General features: G+C 36.5%; 1 protein-coding gene across 1 annotated transcript in view; it reads right to left on the reverse strand.

The window, feature by feature from the left end:
• Nucleotides 1-3,472: 3,472 nt before the first annotated feature.
• The window catches only part of COPB1 (COPI coat complex subunit beta 1), a 32,725-nt gene continuing 21,929 nt past the window's right edge, over nucleotides 3,473-14,268 (reverse strand). The window contains exons 15-22 of the mRNA XM_019754489.2: nucleotides 12,434-12,661; nucleotides 12,111-12,290; nucleotides 10,004-10,148; nucleotides 8,868-8,987; nucleotides 6,129-6,274; nucleotides 5,432-5,521; nucleotides 4,336-4,491; nucleotides 3,473-3,857 (exon numbers count right to left, since the gene is read on the reverse strand). Of these exons, the coding sequence (XP_019610048.1) occupies nucleotides 3,798-3,857; nucleotides 4,336-4,491; nucleotides 5,432-5,521; nucleotides 6,129-6,274; nucleotides 8,868-8,987; nucleotides 10,004-10,148; nucleotides 12,111-12,290; nucleotides 12,434-12,661 (1,125 nt within the window). The 3' untranslated portion in view covers nucleotides 3,473-3,797. The remainder of the gene's footprint in view (nucleotides 3,858-4,335; nucleotides 4,492-5,431; nucleotides 5,522-6,128; nucleotides 6,275-8,867; nucleotides 8,988-10,003; nucleotides 10,149-12,110; nucleotides 12,291-12,433; nucleotides 12,662-14,268) is intronic.

The following is a 14,268-nucleotide window of genomic DNA, read 5'->3' on the forward strand; positions in this document are numbered from 1 at the left end:
TGATTGTCATTCTGAAAGCAAACAAAACCAGTATGTTCATCACAGACCACCTATCACTTGAGGTATATGGATTATGACAGTTACATTTAGCTGTGATTACAATAGCTGATAAGCGAAAGTGTCAAGAGCTACTTAAAAAAATTGACATGATAACATTACAAAGTTGTGGGCCAATGATACCTCAAATAAAGAATTCTTGAAAAATGAAGTATAATTCTTGAGAAATTCAAGTATAAAATTAGGATCTAAATTCCGAGGGCAGTATGAAGATAATGAGAATTGGTTTCTGTCTTCTCTGCAGTGTAAGGAGGGAGGTGAACGGGGGAAGAAATGGAATGAGTACTTACTGATAAACATCTACTACCATGTTCCCCCCTAAATAAGACCTAGTTGGATAATCAGCTCTAACGTGTCATTTGAAGCAAAAATTAATATAAGACCTGGTATTATATATTATATTGTTATATTACATTATATTCTATTATATATTATATAAGACCGGGTCTTATCTTAATTTTTGCTCCAAAAGACGTATTAGGGCTGATTGTCTGGCTAGGTCTTATTTTCGAGGAAACAGAGTAAGTACCAAATATTCATAATAAATTCATTGTATCATTTCATCCCTCACATCAACTTTGTGCAGTGGACATTATAAGTCCCTTAGAAATGTGGAAACAGAGGCACAAAGAAGAGTAGGCAGTGATGGCAATGTGTGACTAGCTGCAAGGGCTGCCAAGCATCCTGGCTTTGTATCTGGGTTCAACTCTACTAAGCCTTAATTAATAAGTAACTTACTCTCTGTATATGCTTATACACTGTATATACTTTTTGTTTTGCTTATCAATACTCATTTTGGGGTGTCTGTAATCATCTGTGATATTAAAACTGTACTCATCATCTGTAAATGATGTAATCCTTTGCCTCACAGGATTATATGTGGCATGGCAAAAGCACTCAGTGTTATGCTTGCCACATGTACGTGTTCAATAAATCAGCTATTTACCATTGTCTAAGACCACACAGCAAGTGGCAGATAGGACTCCACGCTTTGTTGATTCTAAACTGAATTTCTGCACTATACCCGGTTACCTCTGGAGGCCTGAGGTCCTGGGGGTGGAGAGTCGAGCTCAGGGTGGGGGACAGATGAGACTGATGTAAGAATTCGGGAGAGGGCAGTACGGCAGAAAGCTGATACACCTGACCCTACTTCGAGGCTAGCATTCAGAACTGTTAAGACAAAAGACAAAACTATGATTTTAAATTGAATCTTGACTTAAGGGGAAGGCGATAAATTATTAGCTAAGAATATTTACCAGTGTGGGGAAAAAAAGTCATTAAGAAAACTGCTTTCCTGACCCAATATAAGAGCACAGGTATTTCACATCTGATATTATTTGAGTTTCTAAAAATATTTTTATTCTCTTGCCTTTTTTGATACCCTGAAATGAGTCCTTTTGTCTCCTATATTATTTATAAATCACATAGAAGTTTCTTATAGCTAGCAAAATATCACTAAAATCAACCTCCTTGCTAATAAAAAATTACCTGTTTTTCCTTCTTACAAAAACTTGAAACTCCAATCACTTCTAATCCCAAAATAAAAGTAACTGCTCCCTCTAGTGTCATGACAGCAAAACTTAAGGGCCATTTAATTCTCTTCTAAGATTTACAGGTTAATTCATTCAATACATTTATATATTATGCCCTCACTTGATGTAAGATACTGTTTATTCTCTTACAGACATCATGGCCCTAATTATATGATATAGTCTAATGTGAGGAGCTACAACCTTTAATGTATATTATATCCTAATTAAGAGAGCACAGTGTAAATGGCTTCTCTAAACAGTTCTGCTATCCAATTCAGTTTACATTTATTAAATGCACAAAGCTAATAAAATGCTAATGAAGTAAACAGCTTAATGTAGTATAGATATCTGACAACTGTGTTCATCTCTTTTTTTGTTGTTGTTGTTCTCCTTATTTATTAATTTAAGAAAATGGCAATGTGAGCCAATTCAATTCCAACAAAAATGGCCTGAATAGGTCAGGCAGGCAATATTCTGCGAGTTATCAACAGAGATACATTCTAGGACATACATTCTAGGCATAATTCCTTGTGATTTTAAATGCAATACTGGTTGATTATGAATACGAAACCGAAATCTTTAGCATGTGAAGTCACTTTTCCTGTCCTGTATATTGTCAATCAGTGTTGTATGTAAAAAGGATTCCCTGGTCAAGTACGATTAACATAGGATGGGTTAAAGCAAACTAATCTGCTTTCTTGACTGAAGGACCTCTCAGAATTTTTAGTATGCTCATATGCACGGTGAATCCCAAGTACAGGATGGTACGACGCCTTCCCCACACTTACTTGACTATGGAATCATTTTCCTCCCAGAACATCTAATGACAGCAAAGAAGCGAATGTTCAATGGAACATACTTTGGGCAATGATCTAATCCAAACAGAGTTGTATCAGTTTCTTTGCTCTCGTCACAAATCTCCAGCCCCTGACTGCATCAAACTGACCCCTTCCTGCATTCTTAGCACCTTTCCCATTTGGTAGCCACCGACTTTCTTTGAGATCTCAATGCTCATAATCCTCTGGTTCTTCCTGATTTAAAAAGCAAGTGGCTTCAAAGTTTATGACATACAACGCATCACTCTCCTTCACAATCCAAACAAACATTCCATTCTGCTGAAATAGGACTTGCTGCTTTCACTCTTTCACAGACAGACCTTACCTATGAACTCATCCCGAGTGTAGCCTGAGGCCTAAGTGGAAGACCAAGTATAACAGTTCAATGTTTAGCCTGAGCTGCTTCAATCATCCCCAAGGAAGGCAAGGGCCAAATGGACAGCACAATCACACTCTAGGGAACTGGGCTCAGGAAGGCATCTGGAAATCATACTGGGAGGTGATGGTGCCCAGCCTAGTGAAAGTGAGGAAAAGGGGAGGGGCAAGGCACGGGGCAACACGGCAACGGGACAGTTTTTTGAATCCTCTGGAGTTGAATCCTCCCAGTGCAGCTTCAGTAACTGGCTGGAACCAATTTAATTTCTAACAAACATAAAAGAATACCCAAAGCTAAGTGTGAATGGAAAAAAAATCTAGTTTGTGTTACCTATTTTTCATATTCAGAATAATTAGAACAGTATGTTTATTTCAGTAGGTTCATAAGGCTCTTTTAAACTGAAAATGCATCTGTCTTCTCAAGCTGTTTGATCCTTCCTTCCTGGAGCACAATTCCAGAGAAAAACTCTTTAGAATACATACAGTAAGGTATTTTTAGAGATAGTAATGTTGAAATATTAAATAAGTAAAAATCAATCAAGGCCTTTCCATTTCACATCACTGGGTTTGTAAATTCTCTTAATAAAGTTCATATATTCACAACTCAAAGAGTAATTTAAATTTATAATAGAAACCTATAATCCAACTAAAAGAAATCCATTGCTACATAACTAAAATTGTGTAATTATACATTTATTTATAAAATAACAAAAGATTTAGGAATAGATCTATTTATTGTACTGTGAAAATGGTCTTGGTACACGAGAGAAACATTATATACTTTGAGGACAGCATTCAAAACTGTTAAAAGACAAACTATAATTTTAAACACAATCTTGATTTAAGGGAAAGGCTATAAATTATTGGCTGGAATGCATTCAGCATGAACTCAGATTCTATATAACATAAAGCATGAAAGAGTACAAAAGATGTTGGAGTCCAATAAGCCCATACCTAAATTTTAACTGTAAAGCTGCAAGGACTTTTTTGTTTATTCTTATACACCAGTTTTCTTCTGAGACAAGTTGATTTTATCTCCAAGACTTAAGGCCATTCCCTGTAAATAAGAATGAAGATGTTTATAATTATTGAAACTATGTAAAACCAATAGGTTATTCTATTTTGAACAAGCTCGCATTCAGTAACACCACATTCTACAACGAAACCAAGGATGTACAAAACAGATTCATCAAAACCTTACTTGGTTAAGCGCTTTTAATGCTAGGTTTACAAAGCAATTTCTAATGAACTCATTTCACAAACATCTCATTGGATTCAATCTGGTTTTAAGCAAATAATCCAGAATGAAAGACCCAAAAGGTGGGCCATTTTAATGAAGCAAAAGTTATATTCCTATTCAGAGAACACATCTGTCTCTCTCTCTCCATCCATCCATCCATCCATCCATCCATCCATCCATCCATCCAACAAAAACCCTAGTGACAGAGGGTAGGTACTACATACAGAAATAAAAAAGACAAATTCTTTCTCTTTTTGTTCAATTCAGAGATGGCCTCAAAAAGAGCAAGTGTTACCTGACTCTTTGCACGAATCCTTATGTGGCCAGTTACAGGGGCCTCTGGTCCCTGCTGAATAGGCTTCTCAATGCTGACATTTGCAAGTGCATCTTCTCCAAATATGGAACGAGCATAGAGATTGGCCGCCATAAAGCCACAATAACCAGAAAGTGCCTGAAGAAATTTGTGATAAATTCAATACTTTACTAGCGAACTATGTATAGGAAAGACTGAAGAGCATAGATGAATTATCACTTAAAATAGTACTTTCATGTGGTGGTGGTGGTTACAAAACTGTAGGAATTTGTCAAAATTTATGGAATTACGTACATAAACAGTGTGGATTTTACCATGTCTATATTACACCTCAATAAACCTGACTTTAAAGAAAACAGCACTTACCCAGTTTGTATTTATACATTCTCTGTTTACTTATAGAGGTATGTGACTGCCTCCCACACCAGACCTAAACTCCATGAAGAGATTACTTTAATTTCATTCATTGTATATCTAGCAGCTCAAAGTGTACTGGGCATATAATATTTGTTTAACTGTTGGGCTCAGTATTTGTTAAATAAACGAACATGAATTAAAACCTACTTGTCTGATAGTAGCCATTCTTTTACTGATAATATTATACCATTAGCAGAAATTTTATAAAGAAAAATATTCCTTCGAGCCTCAGAGTCATTGTTTTTGTTTGTTTTTCTAGTCTTTTTTCAAACACAGCAGAAAAGCAGAGTATATCAACAATTCCGTATTTAGGCAGCTATATTCTGACCCACAATCAGAGCCAACAGAAGACATCATGGACATTTTCTAATCGAGTAGCACAAACTGTTTCAGAATAAGCCTTTAGATAAAGGAGAGAAGACTGAACAGAAAAACTAATTTGACTATTGAGTTGGGTCACGGCACTAAGAACAAGCAGGCTGGTATATTCCAGCAGAGAGGTGTAAGCAGAGTCATACGTTCTATGAAATAACTTCTTTTAGCTAGTCCAGAATGACTCTGCTTTTCTCATGCTGAATAACAAAAATACACTAGAGGAAATACAAGAAAGCCAGGAACCCACCACACTATCAGATTTAACAAGTTCTCAGTCAAATCTTACCTTCTCTGGAGTGAGGCATTTCATGTTGGTTGACTTTAATATGTGTTGCAAATAGTCATTCAAATCAATGATATTTGTGTTAACCGTCACCTGTACAGAGGGAGAAAAAAGTTAAGGAGATTATAATTCTTACAATGAGAAAGTTGTGAATTTCTTATTTTGGGATTGAGAAACAATCACTCGTGTGTCATATGAGACCATCCTTCCAAGTATTTAGTGGGGAGGATGGGCAACAAAACAGTAAATGACATCTACAAAATCCAATGAACTGCAGGATGGTATCAGAACTTTCAGATACAGACAACTTCATAGAAGATCAACATACTGAATATAAAATATCTCTAATAAAAATCAAGCCTCAAAGAAACAAAGTTCCTCACTTGGCCACTGACTTTGCAAAGCCTCTTTGGACACTGGATTTAATGATAAATTATTATTCATACATACAAGAAATGGAATGTTGTCTATAATGTCAATCAATCAATCAGATTAATTATAGAACTACTACTCTCACCAATTTACAACAGCAACTTACCAAACTACTTGCATGACTTCCAATTAAGGCTAATTTGCAAGAATAAATATGGAAAGACTTTTCTTTTCATATCTGACACTTTTTAGCGGGATTAATTTTACAGGAAAATCTAGCCAAAAAGAAACAAAGACAGGAGTTCAAGGAAATCTCCCCAGGACTAACTTTGTTTTCCCATTCAAATTCGGCCCACATCTGGCGGAACTCAGCATCTGTGCAAGTTGCAGGCTGGATATAGTCCATGATGTCAATGTGAATGTCACTGAGGACCACACAATTTCTGTCACTTGCTGCTCCAGAGACGTCATAAACTGCAATACACAAACATAAAATAATCCTCAATCACCAGAGGCAAATTTTAAATTAAAAAGTTTTAATATTTCCAAATAATAGTCATGGTATTAGCAAATATTTACATAAAGCTTATTATTATATACTGCTCTATTCTAAATGCTTTACAAATATTACTTGTTTAATAATCCTGTTATATAATCCTATGTTATAGTATTATTACTTTCTACCTTATAGATGAGGAAGAAAAAACAAAGGTAATTAAGTTGCTCAAGGTCACAGAACGAAGTGGTGAGGGCCAGGATTCAAATGCTGGTGCTGTGTCAGGCACTCCAGGAGAACACAAATAGTAGCGTTCCCATGGCAGGTGCTTAACTAGTGTTTCTGAATGAATACTGCTGAGCCATAGTACTTCATGGTACAAGATTGTATGCTTCTATGATAGTCTCTTCCACAGTAGAAAGTGACCATCTGATTGGAGGCTTCCTTTCCTCCTTCTAGCCTCATTTTTTGACATTCTCCCACCCTATCTACTTGCAGAGAAAACGGGGGTTATTACAGAATTGTACACTTGAAACCTATGTAATTTTACTAACCATTGTCACCCCAATTAAAAAATAATAATTTTCAGCTCCACATCTAAAAATAAAAGTATCTTTCTCTGAATCCACTTTCACTTCCTTAGCTTTTGTATCAGAGACGTGCTGCCCCTTCTCTTCCAGGTTAAATACTTCCTGCCATCTGTGATCTCTGATTTGGTTCAAGATCTCTCCTCATCAATCACTACCTCTTTCATTCTGATGTCCTTACCTTTGTATTCTCTACTGACTTTCTTCCCTTATAATCAGCCTATAAACATACTCAAGGCTCTCATCTTAAAAAACCAAAATGCCCTTCATCCTTGAATTCTATTCTGGCTACTGCCTTCTCTCATTCTTATCAAAACCAAGGTCCTACGCTCAGAATAGTCTACAATCACTATTTATTTCTCCATCTCCTATTTAGTCTTCAGTTTATCACCATTGCCCAGACATGCATGAGGAATGTTTTAGTACAACAAATCACCAAATCCAAAGGACCCTTCTTTTAGAATTCATGTTACTTGATCTTTTGCAGCTTTAGGTACTTCTTGAAAAATTTTCTTGTCTCTCACCCTACTTTAGGTTCCTTTGTAGGCTTCTTCTCTGACCAAGCTTTTAATATTGCGGTTCTCTTGGATTTGGTTTCCAAATCTCACCTCTTCCCATTTTTTATGCCCCCTGGGTGATTTCTTCCATTTTTATGGTTTTTACACAAGTATTTATCTCTAATTTAGACCTCCTGTTCAAGTTCCGGAGTCCTAGCAACCTGCCCTTGGATACCTTCAGACATTTTATTATTTAAAGCCTACTCAAGATTTAACTTATCCTCTCTCTCAAATCTGTTCTTCTCTCCTATATTCCATTTTGGTAACTGATACAAACAACATCTCAATAAACCCAAGCAAGAAATCTGAGCATTACTCTAGCCACTTCCTCTTCAATCAGAAACCATGTCCTGGACATTCTATCTCCTTAATATCTATTCTATTTAGTCCTCTCCTTCCTAAACACTACTGTGTTGGCTCAAGCTCCGTTCTCTCTCACCTGTGCTACTCAATAGTCTACTAGTTAATCTTCCTGCCTCTTCCAATCAGTCATCTATAGTGCGGTCACAGAAATATTCAATCATGTACCTCACTCACTTATAATTCCTCAGTGGCTCCCCTTTATATCCAGGATAAAGTACAAAATCCTTAGCCTGACAAGTAAAATATAGCTCCTTGTAACCTTCTTCACCTCTTTTTCTCGACCACCACCACCCTCTAGCCCACTGTAAACTCCAGGTATATCAAACTACCTGCCTTTGTTCCAGCTGAATCCTGATCTGCAGAACACTTACTGATCTTTCAAAACCCTCCCTGAGCGTCAGCTCCTCCTCAAAGCCTTCCCTAACCTTTCCCACCAGCTTTGAGAGAACTGACCTCATCTCCTCATAGACTCCCACAGGTTTCTTTCTCAGCACTTACCATTGTGTATTGCACACATATTTTACATATCTGTTTTCCTTTACTAGACTATAAACTATCCGAAGACAGAGATCTTTTGTTCCTTGCCATGGTAGACCCCATCCCTACCACAGAAACTGCTAAAAAAATGTTTGACTGAATGACTCTGTATAAGCTAGTCCCTAAATTGCTTGGCAACAAATGCCTATGCAAAGTTTTAGATTTTAGTTCATATGCTATCTGTTGATAACATACTCTCATCTTTTATAAAGCCTTCCATACTGTTAGCATTTTCCCCATCATGATCCCAAAGCACGCAGTATATAAACTAGTCCATATCACATTGTGTCGTATTTATATATTTATCTCCTCCTTCTGCTTGACAGTTTCTTGAGGACACTGACTCCATTTGGTTCACTTCCGTACATCCAGAACATAGTGCAATGCTTAGTATCTCAGCAGGTGCTTCATAAATGAACGTATGAATGGATTCAGGTCCTGTCCTCAAGAAATGTCACATAGCTACTCATCATAGAAATTCTTTAATAAAATATTCAAACATCACATGCTGCAAAATAGCTCCTTACCTATGTTACCAAATATTATTCCATTTTCTGTTGATGCTACTTTGACATTAGCTTTAATGTTTGCAAAATCATGAGGAGCAAGAGTCAAAGGAGATGGCTTTTCTACAAGTTTCAGATCCCCTGAAAAAAATATTTAGACATGGTTAAAAATACATGTATATGAACCTGTCAAATTATAAAACCTTAAAATGTATGCAGCTTCACAGTTTCTAGCAAAGGAAGGAATCAGAGAAGGGTTATGAGCACAAAATAGAGAAATATTATGGGGACAAAACAAAGAAATCATTTAACACCTTATTATTCATATCAATCTGCACATTTTCCTTTAAAAGATAATAGGCTTCTCAGAAAAATTCTGTATTTAATTCATGTGTGTGTGGGGGAGGGTACTTTGGGCACAGCATTTTATTCCAATGAATGAATACAAACTTCTCAAAAAGTTTAAATCATAAACTATATGCTCCATTACAAAGATAAAACAATCTACAGAAAGACTTCTTAGAAACAAAGTTCTTTATATAGGCATCAAACTATGCTGAGGGCAGAAGTACGTTTTCCCTTGATATCTTAATTAAAGTCCTTGAACTCTTGTTTAAGCCATTTGGAATTTCCTAGGGGCACTGTGCTGTTCCTGTGTATAATTTGTATTTCCCAACTTCAAAGCCAGATGTAGAAGTGATCAGTCTGATTCATGTGTCTTACTAAGAAAAAAGAAAGACATCTCACATTGTTAAATATGATAATGATATGTTACTATGGCTACATGCGGTATGTATGGATAATGAACTCAGAAAATACCTAGTTCTGTATTAAGGCAATTAAAAATTTAACCAAGTGAGCTACTTGATAAATCTGTAACTTAAACAACTCTTATTTATATCTAGAAAAACTGACATTTGCGATCAAACTCAGTGAATAAAACCTATCTGGATGTACCAAGAGCATAAACATAAGAAAGTCAGTATCACAGAAGCTTAGAAAACTGGAGTTGAAGGCTAGGTATTAAATGTAAACTAAGCTTTGACTCAAAATGTCACAAAGGGCTTAGGAGAATTCTCATACTAAAACTTATAAACTTCCCTTAATAATCTGTTGTAAAGGTTTACTATAAACATCTTTAAGGTAAATTTCCTCACCCAGAGTAGCTAACTCTAGTGTGCAGTTCTGCAAAGTATCACTGGTTTGGTTCACAACAAGCACATCCAGGACGATGTCGTACTGGTTGACATGAACATAAGCTTCTGCATACACAGGATCTGAGAAACCTGTCAACTGGGTGACCTATAAAACAAAAATAGAGATAATCAAATGACTGGTACAATTTAGCCAAACATATATTAGCCAAATGACTAAGTCTTTTAGATAATTAACAGATGTGCTTAGATTAGACAAGTCATTTTGAAACAGGTGTAATAAAATTGTTTGTAATGCAGAAACGGTAATTAAAACTGAGACATTAGAAATAAGAGGTCCTGGAGTTTATATCTCAATTAAGTAGTAGAAAGACATTAAATATGTCTAGCAAATACATTAAACATTATCCCAATTTAGGAACTGAATAGATTTGGATACATCTCAGTTAAATCCCTCAGCATCTAAACTCACTAGTTGTTCTCCAAAACTCAAGAATCTGATAAAATTCAGATCACGTGGCAGTCCCTGCTACCCAAGCTCAGGAACTAAATAGCAAAAATGCTTGTAATTACAAAAAGATAAAATTTTAAATGTTTCCCCCCCAAAATTTCTACAACACCCAAAACATAGCACTTTTAAAACATTATATTCTTACCAAAAACACAGACAACAAAATAAGAAATACATAATTAGACTATATTAAAATTAAAACTTTTGTGCATCAAAGAACACTATTAATAGAGACAAAGGCAACCCACAGAAAGGGAGAAAAATATTTGCAAATCATATGTGTGATAAGGGGCTTGTATCCAGAATATACATGAAGAACTCCTATAACTCAAAACAAAAACACAGGATTAAAAAATGAACAAAGGATGGGGCGGCCGCATGGCTCAGTTGGTTGAAGTGCATCCTCTCAACCACAAGGTTGCTGGTTCGACTCCCGCAAGGGATGGTGGGCTGCGCCCCCTGCAACTAATCTTGAACGGCAACTGGACTTGGAGCTGAGCCCTCTACAACTAAGACTGAAAGGACAGTCTTGGACTTGGATCTGATGGGTCCTGGGAAAACTTGACTTGGATCTGATGGGTCCTGGGAAAAACACACTGTTCCCCAGTAAAATCCTGTTCCCCTCCCTCAATAAAATCTTAAAAAAAAAAAAAAAAAAGACAAAAGACAAATACTGTATGATTCCACTAATATAAGGTACCTGGAACAGTCAAATTCATAGAGATAGAAAGTAGAATGGTGGTTGCTAGGGGATGAGGGAGAGGGGAATTGGAAATTACTATTTAATGGGTACAGAGTTTCAGTTTTGCAAGATGGAAAGAGTTCTATGGATGGACGGTGGTGATGGCTGTACAATAATATGAATATACTTAACACCACTGCACTGTACACTTAAAAATAGTTAAGAGGGTAAATTTGATGTTATGTATATTTTACAAAATTTTAAAAAATAAAATTTTAAAAATCTGTAACTGAAATATTGTTGAAATCAATTCCCAATTTGAAAGGCGATAAAGTGTTTTGGTTTGAATTTTGCTACTAATCTTATTTATCTTGGACAAAAATATCAGTTTGAGACTGTTGCCTCATCTAACAGATAAAGGGATTAAACTAGATCATTGATTTGTAAATTTATATATTTTGAGTGCAGAAAAGTTTTCCTAATAAAATCTTATATGGAACTCAACATCTAAAGAATACAAAAGTAGAGTTGCTCTGTGTAAAGTAACGGGGCACAGGAAAAGCCGAGGACAGGGTGTGCGGGAGGAGGCCAGAGCCCTGGCCTTTCTAAACTTTAGTTAACCTCTGAGGCTCTCCAGCAGTGTGTATCAGACCATGATTCCAGACACAACTGGGACAAGTTATAGTATCAAATCGTCTACTGGACCTATAGCACTATCGTATAGTAAAGTACTTTATCAGCGTCTGAGTTTCATTTCATGTTTAACAAGCCTATCAGTCAGTGTGACCTGACAAAAACTGATGCTGTATAACTCGTTATTTTTCTTTTAAAAATCAGCGGGACCAGCAACTTCCTGATTACTACTTTCTTAATCGGTCAATTTAAATAACGTACCAGTGTAACTGACATTTTGTTACCTTGTTAAGTTTCGATGCTAGGGGATCTGCAGCCTCTTTCCTCTGTGTGTTACCCATTGCTGCCAGCAAACTCAGCTGAAACTGATCTTCCTTGCAGTTCATTTCATTCTTAGCAGTTAGTTGCATGAAGGAAATGGGGTCATCGGGCTGTACTGTCACACTCCTCTTTTCAGATTCTTTCTGCGTTGAGAAAACAAACACACATCTCTCTTTAGTATGGAAAGGTAGCTTCTTGTAGGCCTTTAACAGGGACAGCCCTCACATATGAGGATAGACAAAAAATGCCACAAAGCACTTTTATGGCCTTTTCATATATACCTTACCTTTTGGGATAATTTTTCTTCTTCGAGTTTAGCAGATAACATGTGAGAAAGGGATTGTCTGCATTCCTTATTGAAAATGTCATTCATTAAAGGTGAACATTCAGACAAGACCTTGAGGCATAGGGAAATACGATCTACATCATCATCTGTAATGGGCTTCTTAGGAAGAGAGGATTTTCCCAAATGAAGGATAGTGGCCATAAGCAACATGGCCTCAGCGATAAAAGACTAGAAAATAGAAAAATGGGTTAATGTCATGATTCAGCAATTGCAGCGTCACTTTATTATAACTCATAATTCAAGAAATAAAACTAATTTTCATTTCATTTGAATAAGATTTCAAATCCTTTAGATTTTATCTCCACCCTTCTCTTTCCTTTCTATTCTAGCTGCCACCTTCTAACCTTCATTAACTCTTAACTGAAAAGATAGCAATGCGTTTTGAACTGTTGGCTTTACTCTAACCTCCTCACATGCCAACGCTATCTTACTAAAATTCCAACCACAGAAAAGTTGAAAGACTGATATTTTTCACAAATTGTTAACATTTTGCCATACTTGCTTTCTTATTCTACTTATATATGTACACTTATTTTTTTAGCTAAACATGTGAAAGTAAGATTCTTCACCTCATACCGTGTTTCCCCCAAAATAAGACTGGGTCTTATATTAATTTTTGCTCCAAAAGATGCATTACGGCTTATGTTCAGGGGATGTCATCCTGAAAAATCATGCTAGGGTTTATTTTCCAGTTAGGTTTTATTTTCGGGGAAACGCAGTACATACTTCAGCATATATCTCTTAAGAGTCAGGACAGTTTCCTATATAACCGCAATATCATTATCTTACCTGAGAAATTAACAATCCCCAAATATATCTACTATACACTCTAAATTCAAACAAATCTTCCTGTCACAAAATGTTTTTTTAATCCAGGATCAGTTTCATGCATTTTATTTGGCTATTACTCTCCTTAGTCCCTTTAATCTAGATCAGTTCCCTGGCCTTTTGTATTGTTTCCCATCACAAGGACTTTTCAGAGTCCAGGCCAGTTGTTTTACCGAATGTCCCCCACTTTTGGTTAGAATACCAGATAGGTGATGTTTTAAATTTCATATTGTACTGCATCAGGAGGCACATAATGTCAGCTTTTCCCATTTTGGTGAAGCTCAGTGTGCTCACCTGCTGCTGCTACCTTACTCCTTACTGCGCACCAGTCACTTCACACGACATGTGAATACCTTCAGCCACTTCCCACACCCTTCTTATTGAAGTTCGTATTACTTGGCCAGCTATTCAAAGTCTCCCACAAATGAATCCAACTTACTGTTTCAGTCTCATGGAGCATTATCCTGACACATGCTCTACGTCATTGCCAAACTAAACTGCCTTTGGCTGAGTACTGATCTGCACACATGCGTGAAAAAACTATCAGAGACCTTGGGAAAGAACCAGCAGAACAAGTATAACAATCCTCTGAGCCTGGATACTGTCTCCAGAAAGAGAAGAAGGAGGAGGGGACAGAAAAAATTAGCTGAAGAAATAAATAATGGCTAAAAATTCCCCAAATTTGATGAAAACTATAAACCCACGTATCCAAGAAGCTCCATGAAGCACAAGCAAAGTAAACATGAAGAAAGCCACACCAAGGCATGTCCTAATCAAATTACCAAAACCCAGTGGTAAGGAAAAAAAATCTGAAAACCAGCCAGAGAATACAGGACACATTCCACATGGAGGCATGAGGATGACAGTAAGCTTCTCATTAGAAGGCCACAAGATAATGGAGCTGTATCTTTCATAGTGCTGCAAGCCAGAGGGCAAGGAGGAAACAT

This window comes from Rhinolophus sinicus, linkage group LG06, assembly GCF_036562045.2.
Source record: "Rhinolophus sinicus isolate RSC01 linkage group LG06, ASM3656204v1, whole genome shotgun sequence".
Taxonomy (NCBI): Eukaryota; Metazoa; Chordata; class Mammalia; order Chiroptera; family Rhinolophidae; genus Rhinolophus; species Rhinolophus sinicus.